The sequence below is a fragment of the Geospiza fortis genome, unplaced genomic scaffold, assembly GCF_000277835.1.
Source record: "Geospiza fortis unplaced genomic scaffold, GeoFor_1.0 scaffold292, whole genome shotgun sequence".
NCBI classification, from domain to species: Eukaryota; Metazoa; Chordata; class Aves; order Passeriformes; family Thraupidae; genus Geospiza; species Geospiza fortis.
Genome location: NW_005054482.1, coordinates 1,265,084 through 1,287,000, shown reverse-complemented (window position 1 = coordinate 1,287,000; position 21,917 = coordinate 1,265,084). Strand labels below are relative to the sequence as shown.

The window sequence follows — 21,917 nt, the reverse complement described above, 5'->3', positions numbered from 1 at the left end:
GAAGGGCTTATCATAGAATCACAGGATGTCCAGGGTTGGAAAGGACCTAAAGATCATCCTGTCCCACCCCTTGCCATAGGCAGGAACACCTTCCATTAGAGCAGATTGCTCCAAGTCCCATCTAACCTGGCTTTGAATGCTTCCAGGGATGAGGCAGCCACAGCTTCTCTGGGAACCCTGGGCCAAGGCCTCAGCACCCTGACAGGGAAGGATTCCTTCCTGCTATCCAATCTAAACCCACTCTCTGTCAGTGTGAAGACATTCCCCCTTTTCCTGTCACCACGTGTCCTTGGAAAATGTCTCTCTCCTTCTTTCCTGGAGGCTCCCTTCAGGTACTGAAGGCGTGGTCAGCCCTGGCCTGACCCAGGGGAGATCCAGCTGCACAGGGCTGCTCCCACTGCCAGGAGCTGGATGTCCCTGCAGGAGATTGCCCTGGGAATGCCAGTGCCCACGTTAACCTTCCCCAGGCCCAGATCCAGCTGCACAGGGCTGCTCCCACTGCAGGGGGATGTCACACAGGAGCTGTGCCAGGCAGCAGCAGATCCCACTGCAAGGAGATGTCACACAGGAGCTGCGCCAGGCAGCAGCAGATCCCACTGCAAGGAGATGTCACAAAGGAGCTGCGCCAGGCAGCAGCAGATCCCACCGCAAGGAGATGTCACACAGGAGCTGTGCCAGGCAGCAGCAGAGACTGCCCTGGCAATGCCAGTGTCCATGTTACACTTCCCAGGCTCATGCTAAGACAGCTCCCTTCAATGCTGGCTGGAGCAGAGGACGGGTTGGAAGGTGAACTCCACACTGCTCACAGAGAGATTCCAAATGCAGGCACACAAGAGCAAAGAGAGGCACGGTCAGAGCAGCTCAGCCACCTTCATCCAAGGAAGAAGGAAACTGGAAGTGGCAGGTGAAAGGTCTGACCGGCTGTGCAGAAATACAGACACAGACAGAAATAAGAACCACTATCCTCTTCTCTCCTTTGTTCCTCTGAAGCTGTTTGCAGGGCCTCACACAGGACAGCTGCCACAGCAGTCCCTCCTTCCCCCCTACACCCACAAGCACAGAAACACATCCACGATCTAACCCAGATTATTTTGGCTGGCTCATGCAGACACACTCAATTTACGATTACTTGGATATCAGCAGATAACTGTCTCTGGCATACAGTGAAGTGACTTGGGTATTTTAACATTATGAGTAATATGAGAAATAAGATCAACGTAGTGAATAAAACAAGCAGTCTTTACACGCTCTTCTGATTCAGAAATGAACTTTGCAATGTTGCCTGCCAGACTTCTGCAGAGAACAATGACTAAATATCTCTCCACCCCTTTCTAAATGAGAGAGGTCTTCTCTCTCCAGCTTGAGAGGTCTATCATTATTCCTCAAAGAAATAAGAGAGAGCAAGCTTTTTAAACCAGAATTAAAAGGGACAGCTTGTGAGCATTTAACTTACTGTCTGTATAGTAGAACAGCATCTACATAAAACATCCTAACAGTGAACTTTTAATCTGCCCTGATCTCCCTGGTAGTGAGGGACAATATCCTTGTCTGGAAAACAAGTCCTGGCTCATTAAGTTGACCACCTGCCTTTCCTTCCCATCACAGACAGCAGTGCTTGTATGGAGGGTGCAGGACACAGCCCCGGCCTGCAGGTTATGTGGGATGCTGCTGTGGCCTCAGTTTGTGCAAGGATAATGAAAAGTCTGCTTAAATCTTCTTAGTTACCTTAAACTTATGAAATAAAACAGACCTAGACCTTGATTAAATCAAGGAGTTTCTATAACAAGTGATTGCTTAAAAAGATTTGGTCAGAATGGTCCAACCTGTTGGTGTAAACAAAGTCTGAGCTGCTGCTCACACACAGCAGTCCTGCAAGATGCTTGAGGTGGGTGGATGGCCTGACCTGTGCCTGCAACCAGCTTTCACTGAGGCTTAAAGCAGTGATGTACACAATGAAACTTACATTGCAATAGTTACCCTGAGCTGAAAATGCCTGTAAACTCCCTTCTCTAACCCTTTTACTACATGAAAGTTGGTAATGGGTGCCCTCATGCACTAATACTGCTGTGAGCACCTCCTGTGTACCTACTTTGTGAGTAAGGGTGTGCACAGGAACATGGAACTGCAGGAAACAACAGAGAGTCCAATAGATAATGGTGTTAAATGGGTTAATAATGGGTGTCCCATGCACTAATATTGCTGTGAGCACCTCCTCTGTGCCTGCTTTGTGTGTGTGTGCACAGAACATGGTGCGGCAGGAAACAACAGAGAGTCCAACAGAGCCCAAAACACAGAGCAGGCTCGCTGGAGAAGGGGAAACCAGGATGTGAAAACTGAAGAGACCTTTCCTGGGGGTGCCTTTAGAATAACAAAATGTCAGATGGCTCCAGCAATGTACTGTACTTATCTATCCCACGGTAGCTACAGATTGCCAAAGAAAACTGCCAACACCCAAGGCAGCGCTCACAGCCACAAAAATCAACTCAGCAGCCCAAGAAACTTCATCTCATCCAAAAGATAGCTCATTCCACATCTGACTGAACCTCCAGAGGACGAGGTGGCTCCAGCTGACCAACACGTGGGGAACGGCAGCTCCAGCACACACAGCACAGACCTTCCCCACCATTGCCTTCACCATGAAGGGAACTGGAAGGTGCAAATCCCTGAAGCACAGAGCTGGATGCTTGCTGATGGCTCCCCCAACCAGCCCAACAGGGGCAGGGTGGGCTGGATTATTCTGATATTTACAGAGTATTGATCAATTATAGGCTACTGCCTCCAGAGCTCATTGCCACCAAAACAGACATTTCTCCTGAGCCGCTGTTTGTCCATCCAGACAGCAATGGGGTGGGAGGCTGGCTCCCTCCAGCACCACCCATAACTGTTCTTTCACTGCCATCTGGAAGTCAAGAAGGAAAAGCTATTGGGATTAAACCAGTTTTCTGCCAGGTCAGAAGCAGTCTGGCCACAGAGATGAGGATTACTCCAAAGCTGGGCTTGCAAGTCCTTTAAGTCCTGATCTTGTGTGTGTTTCAACCATGGCCATGGCCCTCCCAGCTGGGCATTTCCTGGCAAAGCACCAGGACTGGCCAGTGTCCATATTCCATACACATCACACAGACCATCTCAGCTCTCTAAAGCAGCCACTGCCTTTGTGTGCAAACAGCACAGGTGAAAACACCACCGTGATTTTCATGTAGTGTTTGCAAATTCTGCCCTTCCCAGAGCTCCAGGTGAAGTCCAGAAGAACAAACAATGCTGTGTGAATAATCACACCCTCTGACTACCAGGCAGTTAGAGACAACATTTTCACTTTCAAAAGGGACCAAATTAGTTAGGGCAAACTTCCTCTGCACAGTTACACGAACAGCTAATTAACAATAATTAACCTGATATACTTGCATCAAAACATTCTTTTTGAAGTCTCCTTCACCAGCCCTGCTCTCCCTCCCAGCCCACAGCGAGATTCTCTCTGCCCCCCACGCACACAGAACACTCCACAAAGGGCTTCAAATAAAGGGTCAGGGGAAAAAAAAGTTATCCTCAGACAGGCAGAAATATTTAAAAATATTTCTAAATAAAACCTGAATAATGGAAGAAAGAGAAAAATATGCTGATCTGGAATATTTCTCCACTGGAAAAGTCTTCTTGTGATCTGAAAAAACATTAGTCTTATATGAGGAGATGGAATATGGTTTTCATGGCTGTGAAAGTTATTTTACAGGAAGTTGTTGTGCTTATTACAACCCTGTAAAAAGTCAGCCCAGGCCATAAAATCCTTTCAGGTATGGTACATCTCCTGGGGTTTACTGCTGATCTCACTGATGTCACAAGCAACTTACCTGTTTTCTTCACCTTTTCTCTGCTATCTCCTACGCCTTCAAGTCTCTGTGAATTTTCCATATTTTCTTACATCAAAGAGGATCTGAGAGCCTTTGACTAGAGGTTTTCCCAGAGCAGAACCCGGACAGTATCAGCTCCTGACTGGGCAGTCTGTGCTGGCTCAGTCAGAATGGAAACCCTGCCGTGGGTTTTATCCGGCCTGAGTGGGCCCCCTGGCGTGGGAGCTCAGGATTCAAACCCCCGGGTTTCTCAGCCCAATTGGTTTAGTCAGCATTCAGCCTTCATTTCTTGCCTGAAGCAGAAATGGGGGCTGAGGGCAAGAACAAGAACTGAAGACAGGGCTAGTGAAAAAAATCTGAACTATTTTATTGGAATGCAATTCTGTGAGCTGTAATTCAGTAAATTGTTCCGCTATGTTGCCATTGGTTGCCAGTTAACTGCACCGTCAGTGTTTGCTGCACAGACCCCGGGTCCATGGGAAAGCAAGCTCTGAAAAAGCCATGATATCAAGTCTCATTTGCCTAACAGCAGGCAGCAGCTCGGCACCAATTCCCCTTTGATGCTACAGGGCTGAGAAGTTTCACTGCACTGTAGTTCAGACGTGAAGGGAAGTGTTCAGGGACGAAGCGACCTTCCTTGCCACCACAGTGCTACGCACCCCAGCAGGCTGAATTGGGCTCGTTCAGGCTGTCCTGCCCTGGGGTCTAAATGCAGAAATAATCCTCAGGTACGAGACTTCAGCCTGAGCTGGGACTGGTGTGAAGGGGGCAGAGGCAGTGGAGGGAACACCACTGGACCACGGTGGCCACGCACAGAGCAAGTGCAGAGGGACAGCCATGCATGCACCCCCTCTCTGAAAACACCTGCAGTGACAGAGCTGCTGTCCTGCACGAGAGACCCCACGAGCAGCAGTGACACAGCTGCTGTCCTGCACAAGAGAGACCCCACGAGCAGTACCACAGCCTTCCAGTCCCTGCACGGCCAGGGGCAGCATCCTTGCTCTGCCTCAAGGATCTGCCCTTCAGCACGGGATCTGTTTGTGTGGGGCCAAACCTGCTGCATGCTGCACCTCACCTTTCCCCACTTTAGCTCTCACAGACTCGATTCAAAGCCTCTTTGAAAAGCAGATACACACGTGCCACACCCAGGCACAGCTGCTGACACCAGGCAAAGAAACAGCAGACATTTAAATATAGAACAGCCAGCCTTGGTGAGAAGGGAGAGCTCTGCTGGTGCATCTTGACTTCCCTGTTCAGCAAGCTCTTACGCTTACACAGAATGAACAACACAAGCAACCATTTCATTTGGAAGGAAAAATACTCCTGTAAACCAAAGTATGCAACGTGTCCCATGTTGGGTTGTTTCAATTTTGCAGCAGAAAAAGAAAAGAAATTCCACAGCCCAAGATTTAAAAAAGCCAGACCAGATTTCTGGTGAGTCACACTTTAGATGTCCAGGAACATTAGTCTTCCCAGGAGAGACGAACACAGGTTCCCTCAAGAACAGACCTTGCTATATATGTCAAGATGGGCATGCACTGGTTATAGGCAGAAGGTACAGCAGATAATTCCCTAATCTATCTAATTCAGTATCATTTAAGACCTGACCTTCCTCAGGACAAAGACCCACTTTTTCAGCCTGTAGAATATCTGAGTTTCTTAACAGCAACAGATGATACAAGTCTTTCTGAGCCTGAAAGAATTACCCTCACTCTTTCACTCAGAAGAAGGTCTTGCCCTGTTAAATAGAAACCAAGGGCCTTCCCTTTGCCCGTGCAGTGACCCAGCTCATGGCTGCAATACTTGTCACAGCTCTGGAGCTGCTAACACAGGGACACGGTGACACCTGACCCACACGGACATTGTGCACAGCCCCATGGTGCCGTCACCACAGTGACCCCTGAGCCACAGCACAGCCCATTGGTGCCATCACCTGACCCACAGCACAGCCCCATGGTGCCATCACCACAGTGACACCTGAGCCACAGCACAGCCCATTGGTGCCATCACCACGGTGCACACCTAGCCACAGCACAGCCCCATGGTGCCATCACTAGGACAGCCTGGCAGCCCACTGGCACTGGCAAAAGCCAGCCCAGGGGTGGAAAGCAGGGCCAGGTCTGAGTTCATGCAAAGCAGTGACAGGATGACTCACGGACACCCAGTCAAGAAGCAGGCAATGGGACAGCTGTGCAATTGTGTGGGTGAAACGTGCAGATGTCCAGCTCATTGACTGCCAAGCCAGTCTGGCAGTCACTTCTGGCCAGAGCTGCACCTGTCCTGTCAAAATTAAAAGTGACAAACTCTTGCTTGCTAACAAATGCATCTCAGCTAGGGAAATCCTCTAGTCTGAACATCAGCAGGCCCAAGCCTGGAACTCTGTGCCTCCCAGCACACTGGGTGCCTGACCTGCTCTCCATTCACATCGGCCTCCACTGCTCCCTCCCCACACGCAAAACCAACCCCCGCCAACAACAGCTGTCAGCACACCATCACAAAAAGCCTCTGGGGACTCTGTTCTGTCACCCTGATCCCCTCCCAGGAGTCTCTCACTCCCCGCTGCTTCCCTTAGGGCTACTGGCCAAATAAAGTCCCAACTGGCATAACTCAGGATGGCCCAATCTATCCTTGAACTACCACCACCATCCACCTGCACATCAGGTACAACTCAGGGGCATACAAACAGCATGATACTTGAGAGGAAAATCAGTCTCTTTTGTGATCAGCACAGTTTCAGAGTTTAGTGCACTGTTGGCATTAAACAACTAATTCTTAATACAGACATGAGACCACAAATCAAGCGGTGAGAAGGACAGAAGATATGCTATTTTATATATTTTATTTTTCTCAGAATTTTAGCAAATGTGTCTGTAGTTCACTGGTATTTTTCTTCCTACAGTTGTACCACCTTACAGTTGTAAAATACTACAGATGACACTTTCCAAGCCGTGATCCAGGAGGTGACATTTCATTTTCAAAAATGACCCAAGAATTTAATTCCTAATGATTTAGAGAGTTCGATTCATCTTTTAAGATTGTTGCCAAAATGGACTTTCTGAATAGCTGAGCTAATTGACACATTCACAATATAATGTTTGCATAGTTTTTCTTGTAAAACCGCCATGGAATTAAAATGTATAAATACAATAAAGTAAACAATCAGGGCTTATTTTCCCTGTCCAAAGTGCAGGTGCTTGCATGTGTACATACACACACAGAGATCTATTTGTACTAACAGGAGTAAACTTCGTAAACTTTGTCCTAACTATATCAACTACCAGCAACAGCCATAGATATGCAGATTAAAAGTATGTATTTTAATAGCTGCGCACATGTAGTTTAAAAAAAAAATAACCTAAGCCAAATAAACTTTGAATGAGAATATCTAGATAGACACAAAGGTATGTTTGCAGCTGGACCCTATAGAACAAGTTGTTGTCTGTCACAAAGGCCGAGGGGAAGGCAGGGACCCCTCTCTGTTACAAGCCTTCAGAGAAAGATTAAAGGAGGGGGAAGAAAGGCACTCCTGTGTTTATTTGAGTGGGCAGCCAGCCTGCAGCCCAGCCTGCAGCCCTCGGAGCAGCCCCTTGCCCACCATTCCCCCTGCCAGGAGCCAGCACCCACGGCGTGGCCTTACCTGTTCCAGGTGGCGTTGGAGCAGGCCCGGCGCTGCTGCGTCCCCCGCTCGTCCAAGGCTGCCTGCTCTCTCTTGCCCAGATCACTGAGGCTGGGCGAACTCATGAACTTCAACCTGCGAAGAGTCCTCATGGTCAGACGTGTGTGCGTGTGGCAGCTACACACACACCATCCTGTTCACACACATACACACGCGGCTGGGGCAGCGGCGGCAGCGCGAGCGGTTCCCTCCAGCTGCTGTGCAAAAAAGAAACTTAAAAAAGAAAGAAGAGAGAACCGGTCTCTACGGAGCACACCTCTGCCAGCAAGAAAACAAACCTTTAATCAGATCAACTCTGACGTCACCAACTGTGGTTAATCATTTCTCCAGTCCTTTCAAGAAATAAGTCAAACTTCTGGCTGCTGCCACAGCGCACTGAAGGGGCCCCTGTGACCGCAGCTGCCCCAGGAATGGAGGCTTCCTTCCCTTCCCTTCCCCGTGGTGTCCCGGGAATCTCGCTCAGCACTGTGCTGCTCCACCTGTCACAGCAACTGCTCGGCTCCTCCAGCAGCATTCCCAACCTCTCCCCCCCTTCCTGCACTCATAAAAGGAAACAAAACTGCAGGGCCACAGACAGGAACAAAAGCAAACCAAAACACCAAACCTAAGTGAGCAGCACTGACGCATGAGACTTTACTGTGAAGTTTCGTAACTGCCCATGCCCGGCCACCTTACGACACTGAATACTCACACATCCACACCCTCAGAGGCTGCTCTGGCTCAGAGCCTCACACAAAGGATTCACAACCAATTTAACTGCGGAGTGAAAAGTGATGGGCTGGGGTTTAGCATTTGGAGGAATTCTTGGTGGCCCACACAGGAGCCAGACATTTTGCCTTTCTCTGCCTTTCATTGGTTTATTTTTATTTTAAATTGTGCTAACAGCTGCACAACGTGGGGCACACTATGTTTCTACAAAAGCCCCATGTGTCTTATCTTCAAAGGGAAACTCTTTCTGCGAGTGCAGTTGTAGGATGTGCTGCTACCAGACTCCAGCCCGTGCTTAGTTTGCTGTCACTCACTTCAGTTCTGTTTCAAACCCAGGAGTGCCCTGGCTCATCTGCTGGGACAGTTTGCAGCAGACAGAGCCAGAACATCAGAATGGCTCTTCTGTTGCTGTGGCATTGATCTGCAAACAGTCCGGTAAGAGCCACAAAGGCTCCTTGCAGAGTAACCTGGACTCACTGCAAAGGGGCTGCAATACAAGAGCCCAGCCTTTGCTTTTTTCCTTTCTGTTTTCTACTTGCTCTTTTCATCTGTGATAGCCTGTTGTCTAGACTCAGGCTATAACCAGATTTGTTGGTGTCCAAATAACATGACAAAGCTTACATTACAGGAAAACTCAATTTCTCACAGAGAGATCTGCCCCATGTGCATCATATACTGACATGTTTTAGTAAAAAACAATTCCTCTCACTATTCACTTGAGGTCAGATAATATTATTTCATATAAATATTTACTTCAAAAATTTGAATTTCGTGTTAGCTCCATGGGAACCAACTGCAGAACTACTTAGAGAAATAAATCTATTTTTGCCTTGTGCCAGTTTTAGCCATAGTTGTTTTATCCAGCTGCTTGAATTAGCATTGTATAAATTGCCCTTCCCACACCAAAATTCCCAAGTATACAAGCCAGAATCACAGTAGATGGCATATAACATTTCACTTTGGAAGGGACCTGCAGCCCCACATCTAACCTACGGACAAAGACATTACTACCCCCAGTCTCTGCCAGTTTAAATCCCTCAAACAAACAACAATCTATTTTGTATATGGCAGCAAAAGGAAAACAAATACAACTATATGTATATATTCACATTTTAAGGGATGAGATGCCTTCTACAGCACACAAATGAGGGAGCAAACACACCTCCAGCAGAACATTGCTTTATCCAAATAGGATGAAGGGTACTCCACTTCCATGGACAATATGGCTGCGGAGAGCAGGGGAACACAACTCAGCCTAAGCTTCTGCTAAGGGCTCAGATAAAATGTTTGTTTGCCCTGTTAAGTGAAACAATGAGTCAGATAAACAAGGGGCAAAATAATTCCCTCTAATTTCATTTTCGACCTAGCTCAGGAGCTTTTCTACTTGCTGTGAATTTGATAGGTTCTGCAAAATGTTATTATAGTGGATTAGATCTTCAGATTTTTTAACTCTTTGATTCCATCTGTATGGTGGAATACCACACCTGCAGAAGTCATTCTATTTAATTGCCACCCCATCAACTCCAGTAACCAGGACTAGCCTCAGAGTCAACACTTGCACCAAAACCACAGCTGAGCCAGCATCTCAATCTCCCGAACCATTTTTAACAGGGGACAGGCTTTCTCTACACTCCCTTCTCCTTTTTATGACTACACCTGACCAAATGTTGATTCATGATAAAATAAATAATTTTCAACCAGGGCTACCTCCACCCCTAACTGCAGAGTAATCCTTCATACTTATACCATGCTGTGAGTCCACTGACATGCCTGACTTCAGGTCATTCATTAACTTGACCTGAGCAGCTCTTGGGTATGAATGGCGAAGATAAAATCTGCACTTCAGCATTACAAGTGAGGAGAGAGGTGGGGTGACATGACCAGGCCACCCTGTGAGCAGGTGCCAGGGACACCAGGAGATCCTGGAGCTCTGCTTCCCACTCTCAGGTGGCAGGGACACCAGGAGATCCTGGACCTCTGCTTCCCATTCCAGCAGAGGAACGAGTGCATACCCTCTGGGTAGCTGGGGATTTCTGGGGCCAGAGGGCAGTGCAGGAGAGAACAGAACTGCTGGGAAGGGCTTGTGCTGAGCTGTGCCTCTGCAGCCCTGGGGCAGAGCTCTCCATGCAGCGCTGCTTCCAGAGCGGCTCCACAGCACAGACTGCTCGCCACGGAGGGGATGAGAGCCCTGTCGGACCTCCTGGGAGGGAGGGGAGACCTCCCAAAGGCTCAGTAAGGAGCACCACAAGCTTCTGAAATAGAACACTGTACTCAGCACACCACTGTTTAGCTCACACAATCCCAGAGGTGGGACTGGGAAGCACTGGCAGGGTAACTCATTCAAACCCAGCAAGCCATACACGGTACTAACACCACTGTTTAGCTCCTTTCTTCCCCTCCAACATTTCTCCTTGTAAAAACAGGCCAGTCTCTACTAGAAAGAATTCTCTGATCTGTGGGGCCCACATCCACAGCAAGCCCCAGAGCCACCAGAGTGCCAGAGCCACAGGGGAATTTCTGCTCACCTGGACTCACTTCTATCTCAAGGCCTGAGACAATATACAGGTAGATAAACACCTGGAAGCTGAAGAGGATTTATGCTTGTTAACACACAGATCCAGGCCCTTGTATTAGACATTGCTTCTAAAATCACAAGGGTTACTCCACAGTTACCTCCTGATATGTCTGCAACATTCCTACTGGGACCTGTGCTTTAAAGACTGTATTGCCGTGCCTAGAAAACATTAGGAAAAAAAATCCAGGCAGTCATCCCCAAGCATACACTTGATTTCAAAAGAATGAGATTTGCTGAAAAAAAATAAAGGAAAAAGAAAGAACCATGTGTTTTATTTACTAATGTTAATTTTTACAGTTTAATTGTACTGTCTACCTTTTTGATCGTGAGGAGAGGGAAAAAGAAGCAAAAAGTGATGTTCACAATGGGAAACATTAAGAAATTCACACTATATGAAACCTCTAATAAAGCTGTGACTGCTGTGGGTCAGCATGTTTTAGACTACCCCACTCTGCTACTGCAATGAGAAGTGAGCACTGCAGTGGCATCAGTACCGGGGGAAGATATAAACAGTTACAGAGTTTGCCATCTCAGCTTTATCACAGCTCTGTCATGAAACAAAACAACTCAATAAATAAAAAATTGTAATTGGAAAGGAAAAAAGCAGCCCACCACTTCACTTCATCTCCCTATCTCTTTTGGAGAAGAGAGCAGAACTTGCTATAGTGCTGCTGAGTGATGTGCACTTTGCAACCAAAGAAGAGAATGGTAAAGTGTCTCTGTGGCAGAAAGGAGTTAAAAATCTCCCTTGAAAAACGCATTTCAGTTTTTCACAAACTACACCACAAAGCTTAGGGCATGCCTTGACACATGCCAAAGCTCAGGAATTAGTGTTCTGACAGAGCAGCACAGCCTCCTTAAAGGCACAGCACAGCCTGCCACAGCAGCAGACAGGGGGCGAGGCAGAGAGGAAGGAGATGCACTCATCAGGAAAAAATAAAAAGAGCCAGGAGGAAATGAAGTTGTAAACCTTATGACTCATCAATTCTTTTGCTACAGTATCTAAATAAAGCTCCTTTATCATCAGAAAACAGAGAATAAAGAGAGTAATGAAAGTATGAAACCAAACAGGGTCTATTTACACCCTTCCTCCTCCATCCCACCGACTCTCTGCACCCTCTGGAGATAAAGGCATTCCTAAGGATGCCTTTTGTTTATTGAGGTTAGTCCTAGGACACCTTTGGTTTTGCTAATCCTTTACCTTATTTTTGCCCTCACCACAGCCAGGTACTGATTTGTAAGAGAGGACTTGGCCTTACTTGGACATCTCCCCAACCTTTGGAACACCTCCTGTACTTCTGCATGCTGTGACCAACCATGCCTGCATGAGCACAGCTGCCTCCCTCTGGACTCAGCACAATCTAACACAGGTTGTGAACTGAGCAATACCTGCTGAAAGCACCCGTGACATCCCACCCCTCTGTCAGCAGTTTTTGGTTTTACAGAGCACAGCAATACAAGCAGTTCTTGAAATACAGGAGACAGCTAAATCTGTTTTGTCTTGTTCTTCAGGATAAAGGCACCGGGAGAGAATTAGGACAGGAATAGGCCTTTTCTACCCCCATCCAAAATATCAAGCTTTCATGATAAATCAATTCTCCTGGCTTGTAGTATAGCTCCTAGCTATCTCTGTAAAGGTTCTGGGAGTCAAAGACAGTGAAGTGGTCCCAAAAAATGCAGTGGTTCTGCCGGAGGAAGTGAGGACCAACGCTCTGGATTATACACCTGTGGCATTACCACCTTCCACTCACATGCCCCAGGAAAGGAGATGGGGTTCCAAGTGCCAAGTGTGCCTGTTTCAGGTATTACTGCTGCCCACCCAGGGAATTAACAACCCATTAACCCAGTAACCAGTGTACACTCCAAGACAAGCTCACAACTTGGCACTTAAATGGGAGTCAAATCTTAAATTTTGATTTAGAAAGCGAGGTCTCAAGAGTTCTGATCAGTAAGTAAATCAAACATTTAAAATACGTTGTGCTCTTATTACAAGATCATGAGACAGTGGGAAATTAATCTTACAAAGTAATTGAGCTCATAATACACATGATTTTTCCTTCCTGAGCTCTATGTCAATTCTTTCCTAAATTGCCATCTTGCATAATTTTAATTGGCTCCCAGAACACCATGACCTTAATGCAGCAGCTACAGCATCTCAGTGCTGTCTTCTACAGTTATACATGGCACCCTGCCTTCCAAATCTGTGAGCCCTGAGAGATCAGAACCATGTGCTGCACAGTGCTATTTTTCTTACATACAAATATTTCTGATTCAAGGTCTTCCAAGAAGGCTCTGACTGCCTTGGAAGGTCACCAAGATAAAGAACCCACTGCAGCAACTCACTGAGTTTCTGGTGAGCTGCACTGTTGGGCAGCTGTTGGTTACAGCCAATACCCTGTCTCTCTCTCAAAGCCATGATATTCTTGTGCAATGCTCTCTTTGAGCATGGCTAGAACATGAACTGTGCCTGGAGATTGCTGTCCCCTCCTGTGCCCAGGGCAGGGAGGTTACCTCAGACCCAGCAATGCAGGAGCCAGCTCGGGGAACACGGGCAATCTTTGACTCTGGAGGAATCACACTGCTGTGATTTGCACGGTACTATAGAGCTCTTTGGAACAAATCCTGTAGCCCTGCAAGAACCAACAAAAGCCTAGTGCTCAATAGCAATGGATTCTTTCAGAAAACTCACCATTCTCCCTTTGCCTCACAAGGATATCTTTCTGAATGGAACAATTGCCAGAGAGATTTAAAAGACAATCCCAAATTGCAACATCTACCCGTGCACTTGGACTCTGCAGCACTCAGTGTGATGGAACTTCCACAGGAACTTAAAAATGGGGGCTTTCTGCCATCCTTCACACTTCCTCACCCTGAGACAGCCCCTTCAGACTGAGATACTGGGCAGTGGAAGCGGCCAGAGTACAAAAAGCCTTAATTGCACAAATTATTTCACACTTGTACCTTTAAATCTTCATTTCACCAGCTCAGCAAGTCCAGTACCATGACCTCTCTCGGTATGTATCATATTCTGAGCTTTTTCTCAGGATGCTCTGGGAAACAATTGATCTCAAAGGGCAGAGTGATGGAATGTTTTACGCTCCACAGCAAGATTTGGAAGAACTCTTCACTGTCACTGCAGCTCACTAGCCAGTGTCAGTCTTCAGTCGGACACAACACGATATCAACACCTCAGTTATCACATAGGTGGAATGTAATCCTCATGATTTAACTTTTGGAGGATTATTCAAACCTCAGTGACGTGACCTGTCCTCCTGGAGAAAATGGAAGAGGAATGAAAGGTACTACTTCTACCTTTCTTTACTTACTGCAAAATTCAATGTAATAAAAGTAAGACTTAAGCTGTTACAGGGTAGAATTATTTCACATAGCACTAACAGGTAGATCTATAGATAGAATATTTTGCTCGTACCTACACTTTACAACTGCCTGTATTCATGAGATGGCAGATAAGTAAAAGGATGAAAATGGAAACAGCATTTGAATGACTTTCTTCCTTTTGATTAAATTCTCCATAAGAGCTGTGAAGAGAGACAAGATGCTCATGACCACAGCAACAGCACTGCAGTGGCCTGGGAGGTCAGAACTGGAAGGTGCATTTAAGACACTCTAGAGATAAAGTTCTGTTATTCCAGTTTGGTCTTTCACTTTTTTTTAGCTTGTTCAGCTCTAGCTACCAGAAAATTCTAGTACAGGAGAATTCAGATCTCATTCTGTAACTGCTGGAGAAAACTGGGCACATTCAGGGTGCAATGCATCCTTTAAAGAATATTTCAGCCTGGTCAGGAAAGTCCTGCTGGGTTCTGTGCCTGTTCTCCCACTGGCTATAGAGATACTATAATGTGAGTATTTCAGATATGGATATGGCATTCCAAGCTGTAAACACCTACAATTAGATGACATGAATGGCATCCCCAGGATTTTGCCAGATTGAGCATAATACAAGTGCAAATAATCTGGCATCCAATTAATGAATGTTTAATTTCCTCAATTGCATGCTCTGACCCTGGATGAAGAAATCTTTGAGAGCTATCACTGGTACAAGCTCAGCTGGTATTTCAAGTTGGGAGATACTAAATCAGTATTTCTAGGAGAATGTGCTGCTGACCAAAGCATTGAGAGACTGAGAGGAAAAGGACAAAGGCTTTCACTAAACAGCCTCAACAGGACGACTGGCTAAGAACATCTTCTGGCTAGGAAATCAAGAGAAATTTTAGGGAGACTTCAGCTTACAGCTACACCCTCCAGCACCGAACAATAACTGAACAATAAATGAAAACACTGCCAGATTCTCTTCTTTGTATTTGGAGGAGGCAAAAAAGGGAAGAAACAAAGACAATTTTGCCAGGATTTTCCCATAATATTAATTACTGTAAAAATGAGTGCTGCTCTGCTCAGTAAACCCTTCTAACCTCCTTTATTATCTCAACACTCTCCTACTGACTTCTGTCTCCTCATAAGGACAGCAAATGTGTCACTGGGCCATGGCCCTGGCATGCCAAGGCTTCTGCATGGGCTGGATTTGAAACCCGAGACATTTCCATGAAATAACACAGGACACACCCAGAAAGTAATGTACAAACCTATGTACAAACACTGACAAAGGCTGTGGCCTGCAGGTGTAAACTAATGGGGCCTGAAGCCTTCAACGCCTGTTTTCTATGGCCCCTGGTACAGCCATATTCCTAAGATCTTTAGATTATAGTATACCACAACGAAGAGCAAGTAATACTTATGACTATAAAAATATGTTGGAATATAAAAGTTGAATAAAACTGTAAATATCGCTTAAAATTTACTATATTGCTAGCCAAGTAATGCATTTTTGCAAAGAAAAAAACCCCAAGTTTGCAGTGGGGAGGCAGTGATTTTTCATAAGATGTTGATATTTCCAGTCAGCAAGCACTCTGTCAGGGTGCTGGTAAGCTGCTCAAGGTATAATGTTCAATAATATCTCCTGCATGGTGGGAGCTCTGATCTGCCTGTCCATCACAGTGAGGTTACAGATTACATCTAGAAACAGTTTGTAATAGGATAGTCTGCAAATGCTGCACTAACAACAGAGGGCTTAAACGTATCTCTGTTTATCCTGAGCTATTTAGAATACCAAGAATAAAAAGTTTAACAATGAACAAACCAAAGACCAGTTGTACACAGTGAGTGTTTAAAACATTCCAGTGAAGCATGAAAGCAGCTTTTAATTCTGCTGGCAGTGGCTGAATCTTCCTAGGAGTATGTGGAGTTGCAGCTGACAGAACACGTTTGGTAGCAGATTAGTTGGTAGACTGTTAATTTAGCCAAGAGCAGATGTGGGCATTTGTTTTAGGGAGGGTTGTAAAGTTCAGAAACATAAATTTTCTGGATATGCTTGAAATAATGCAGGCAGAGATCACAGGGATTTCCTGCCTGAGTAATTCTTCCCTCACCTTTTCCAGATGAATCACTTATGAAGAGAAAATGCCCATACTCCTCATGAACTGGGACTGCTAGGTTCCCATGGTACAATATCCCCTCTCTGCCACTGACACCCTTAACTCACAGGGAATGCAGAGTGGCAGCACCTGAACATGGTACAATATCCCCTCTCTGCCACTGACACCCTTAACTCACAGGGAATGCAGAGTGGCAGCACCTGAACATGGTACAATATCCCCTCTCTGCCACTGACACCCTTAACTCACGTGTCAGGGAATGCAGAGTGGCAGCACCTGAACAGCACCCTCGAAATCCCAAGGGACAAGAAGTGCAGCACAAGTGAAAACGAGTGGGCTCACTTGGCCCTCAGTTTGAAACACCTGTGCCCAATGTACAGGACAAGGTAAATTCTGCTGTAGGTTTCAGCCTTGCACACACCCCTGGAGGTGTCCAGGGCCAGGCTGGACACGGCTTGGAGCAGCCTGCTCTAGCGGAAGGTGTTCCTGCCCACGGCAGGGGGAGTGGAACAAGATGATCCTCAGGGTCCCCTCCACCCCAGCACTGTGGCTATGATTGGAGCCACGCAAGACTCTGGCAAACTGCAGCTTATAGGGGACCATTCCCTCCTGCAGCCTGGGGATGAAACCGAGTGACACTGTAGCAAAGCGCAGCTACCGCTGCAATAAAGTAGCGCCAAACAGGAATTCCCACCATTCCCGCCCCATACACATTGGGAAGAAAGCATGCATTATTACCAAGGAAATAGAAATAAAAATTTTCAAGAGCCAACCCTTTAGAAAAGACGTCATTCCTTAAAAGACAAAGGAAAAAAACCCGAAGCCATGGCAGAGGTTAGATTCTGCAGTTTAGTGATGAAGTAAATAAATTACTATACATCCAGAAAGAACATCCTTTTGCAGAAGGAAACTCACAACTATTTTCTGGGAAAATTTCTAAGTTGTTTCGAAAAAACAAGACTTCCTACATGTGATGATAATGTTAAAAGGAAAACATCAAAGACAGAGTAAGCGCATTTAGTTTCTTTTCACATAAATGCACTTGCACACCACCATACACACTCTCCTTTGACAACCAGCATTTAACAAAAGTGATTTCAAGAAATCATTAAAAAATCTATTTCTTCCTAAAAACATTGAATCTCAAACGCAAATCCAATTCTAACAATGAATGTTAAGGGTCTGGCCAGGCCCCCCTGCAGGACAGCTGCAGCTGTGTAAGACATTCCTACAGCTCAGCTGCTCCGTGTCCCTTCTTGTCACACCCATATGTATACATATATATATATATATCTATCAATCACATACGGGTCATTTGAGAGCCAGGGCAGCTAGATCTATTTCTGCAGCACTGACTGATCTTGGTGAACAGCAGCTGACTGCTCTCGTTCAGCTTGAGGGCTCTGTGGGGGTGACACCCCAGCCTTTCCATCACCCACTCTGCCTCTCCTCTTCAGGGCTTTTTCCCTCAAGGACACAAAGTTATTTAGAGGCTCCTCTCAGGCAGCAACAATTCAAGCAATTTTCTGTATTGCTTGCTCACAATCCTGATTGAGCTCTAAATAGATTCCCAGCTGAAAGTTCATGCATAGCATTTTCTGAGTTGCATAAAAGCTGGATGGATGCAGACTGACATGCACTGATGCTAAACACTCCAAAGCACTGCACTATTATTCAGGTATTTTCCTGTGGCAGAAATTTTGGAGGAGAGATGTTAACCCTACAGAGTCCAACAAAATGAACTCTCCAGGTGTCTGAATCTGAAAACATTTTCCAGTTGGAACTAGTATTGCAGAAATATGTGCTTACCTGCTAGTGGAAGAAGAAAACAGGACTGAATAGTAAACAGGGAAGACTCTGCAGCAGGTTTCCAAGAGTCAACATGAAAATTCTTGACAGGCAGTACAAACTGGTTGAAAAAAGTCAGGCCCTTGCAAAAAAGTCACCTCTGCAACAAAAGATGAACAAAAAATCAGTATTGTAAATATTGCTATTCTACAGTATGTTTCAAGAGTGCACTAATAAACCCATAATGACACACACGGAAGTAAAATAAGCACAATAATCAGTGCTGTTCCACCTCATTGCTGACTCAAATATTTCTTCTTGTGCTTTTCCCTTTTCTGTTTTATTTTCTTCATGGGGTGCAGTTCATTGGCACCATCATTAAAAGCTACACTTACCTCTAAAGAAGGCACAAGACAGGGCAAGCATTAAGGAGGCAACAGAAGAAGGATTGAAATATGCTGCATGATCTACTGTGATCAGCTTTGGAGAGCAGATGTCCTGGAAGGCCCAAGAAAGCCTTAAATGACTAATTTAGAAATACTGGGAATTCTTTCTTTGGGGCTTCAAATGACGGGTACAATATCCCTGCCTGCCCTGGGCTGGTGCTGAAGTGCCCCTCTGTGGTGACCATTAACACAGTTAACAAACCCAGAGTGGATAAACAGGCAAAGCACACAATCAGGAATTATGTGACTTCTAACCCCAACATAAACACCCTCATAATGAAAAGATTATTTTTTCAAATAACTGGCCAATAAATATAGAACACTATTAGGAAAGTAATATATGTGTGTGTGTGTATACACACATACATACATATATATATACATGCACATACCATACACACAGATACACAATGGCATTCACATGCATCCACATTCTGAGTACAGTTCTTCATGCCTTGCACTTTGCAGCTTTTAGTACCAACTCTAAAACACTGCTAAATTTAACTAAAAATACATATATGACCTTTTTGGCTTAGTTCATCCTGGGTATAAATCACTCTTGCGTTTGTTTTGTGACATTTCACACTCACTCTGCAAGGATGTGACTGCATGTGTTTAAAAATATGTATTTTAAAATTAATCTTTGCTGCACTTCGGGGAACAAAACAATCCCCTTAAATTCCCCCTTCGTTTGCTCCACGGGTATCAGCTTCACTCTGTTACCACTTATATTAGGTGAACTTAGAGCACTGGGCAAAGTCAGTGCATTTTGCCTGCAATGCATTCAGGAGCACAGACAGCAGCTCACAGAGAGCTGCAGAAATCACTCTGAGCTCGGAGCTGCAGAGCCTGGCACTGCTGTCCTGAGCCCCTGGGCCAGGGTCCAGAGAGCAACCAGGAGATAACACATCACCAAAATGCATCAGGAGATAACACACCAACAAAACGCACACAGAGACGTGGTGCAGAACACACGGTACAAACGTGGTCACCCAGAGCAGCAGCAGTTCCTGTGGACACAGCTGGAGCCTGCAGGAGTGTATGAAAAGCTGCCCTGATTGTATGAGAGATCCCACTGGCGGGCTGAGGCCGAGGGTGAGCAGCAGGCCTCAGCCAGAGCTGCCTTACAAGATGCACCCTGGGCAATACGTGGCTGACACCACCAGCATTATTGAGCTAAAAATCCACGACTGAGATGCTGAAGCTCTCTGTTTAACACCAAACCCACTGCTTCAGAGACTTTCACATAACCTGTGCAGTTACCTGCAAGAAACGCAGCACTGCAAGCACCTTTCCCAAGTGACATGAGCAGAGACTTGGCTGTAGGGTATTTTATGGGGCATTTTATGGGAAACCCTCCCAGCCAAGGCGGGGCCCTGGCCAAGCCCTGGTCCCTGCTGTTGGGAAGTGCCATCAGCTCCAGGAGTTTCTGTGATAAAATACAATCCAGCCACTTTGATTGCTGATTTGTGCCTATAAACGCTGGGCCCCTTCTGGGGTGAGTCTGGAGACCTCTCCTCTGGGTGGAGGCACTGGGCAGCATTTCCCCAATTGCCAGGAAGGGCTCCCCAGGGACTGTGGGCTCTGCACGGTGCTGGAGTATTTATTTAGGCACTTGGTGATGTTTCCATCTCTCTCCATCACTAATCTTCCTCTTGTACAGCACTGATGAGGTGCATTACCTTTCTCACTTCTGCTTGCTGCTGAAGCCAAGCATGTAGTTTTATTAGATGTATCATTTTACTTCTGTGCTGCCTTAAAATTGACAGTAAAATAAGACCATTCTTTCCACTGGTGTCTGTGCCCTTTAAATCACCCCCATCAATGGCAGAACACCTCCTGACTTCAGACAGATATTATCAACAGAGAGCACAATAACAGCTAATTTGTTCTCAAAAAATGAAGTGTTTATGGGTATGAAAAGAGTGTTTTGCTTGGAGAACCTGCTTTGACATTTCTATGCTAGTAGATTTTAAAAACATCCTCCATTTTGCCTATAATCAGTGATAATTTGATCAGCCAGGATAATAAACCCACATCATAGTGCTACTCTTTAGGATTTAAGGGGGTCATTTCAGAATAAAATTCCACTGCCTTTTTTACTTAAACTGACATAACTTTGATGATTAAAGCCCAACTATTCCATCAGTGCAAGCGTGAAGTGTAATTTTTATTAAAAACTTGTTGAAATACATTTATCTCACCATTATCTAACATTCAGTATATCTAAAACACTTATAATAGGTTCAGGAGAAAAATAGAATGGCTAGAAAAACCCAACTCATGATGCTGTTGCATAGGAGTTCTGGGAGACTGTAATTAAATATTCCTTTCTCCAGCTGAGCAATCGGCGCATTCTTTGGCAGATAAAGCAAATCAAGATTTCACTTGTCATCAAGTACTGATACCATCCCTTAAGCCAAGCATTTCCCAGAAGCAGGATTTCAGAATTGCATGGCAGTTTTCTCAGGCACACACTGCTGCCCTACCCCTCCCCTCCAGGGACAGCAGCAATGCAAGGCTCTCAGAAGAATCCCTGTTAATGACCCAAATTACCTTCAGGCTGCAGCTTTAGAGACCTCCTGACCAGCATGGAAAGAAACAGGACTCCAGAGGGTTTTGGACCCTAAAGCTGCCACAAAATCCAAACTCATCCCAAACTGCTCTGAGGCACAGAGCAGTACAATTTCCAGGTAAATTCTCCATGTGAGGCAGAGGAGGAGAAGGTGTAGTGTGGTTAGTGATGCTGTTGGTGAATTTGTTCAAAACCAAACTGATACTCCTGGCAGCCTGTTTCTGTTGAACGTATTCTGACTTTCTTTTCTTTTGTATTAGTCACACTGAGTCTGCTTTCATGTCTCTGAGGACATAAACTAATGAAGATCAAGACCTAAAGGAAATAATTCTCCTGAAAATCCTTTGTGCTACTCTTAAAGGAAGCCAGATGAAAAAGTTATAGAAAGCTCTGGATTAGAAAGTGTCAAATTTAACTCTGGAGACAAAGAGAAAGCTAGAATGTACTAAAAACAAAATTGAAAATTTAAGGGGCTAATTACAGGATTAACAACGGTCTAAAAGCATCAATACATCCCCCATCTTATCTCAGATTATGACTTTTTCAATGCTCAAAGCTCCTAATTAAAAGCTCTCTTCACACTCCCAGCTCCAGGAATTCATATTTAGAATCTCCCATTCTTCACTTCCCATAGAGCAACTCTGAAGCACAAATGCAACTGCAGCACTGCCGGCATTTCCACACTGCAGGCAGGCTGTGAATTTCATCCCAGAGCTACAAGAGTAGCACATCTTCCAAGGGGTGAACTACAGTTTAACAAAACAGATAAAAAAACCATTCCTCAAATTCATACATGTCTTTATAGACTGAGATTTTAAAATCTTTCTGCACCGTCTTAGCTCTGCCTTCATGAAAAT

At 45.5% G+C, this 21,917-nt stretch overlaps 1 protein-coding gene across 6 annotated transcripts in view; it reads right to left on the bottom strand.

Annotated features, from left to right (window-relative positions):
• The window catches only part of PRR5 (proline rich 5), a 66,326-nt gene that overhangs the window by 24,672 nt on the left and 19,737 nt on the right, over window positions 1-21,917 (bottom strand). For 5 of the 6 annotated variants that reach the window (XM_031063136.1, XM_005428408.2, XM_031063140.1 and 2 more), the window contains 2 exons: window positions 18,061-18,199; window positions 7,480-7,593 (listed from right to left, as the gene is read on the bottom strand). In XM_031063136.1, the coding sequence (XP_030918996.1) occupies window positions 7,480-7,583 (104 nt within the window). In that variant the 5' untranslated portion in view covers window positions 7,584-7,593; window positions 18,061-18,199. Of the gene's footprint in view, window positions 1-7,479; window positions 7,732-18,060; window positions 18,200-21,917 lie in introns of those variants that run through there. The other variant, XM_005428407.2, reaches the window with a different exon arrangement.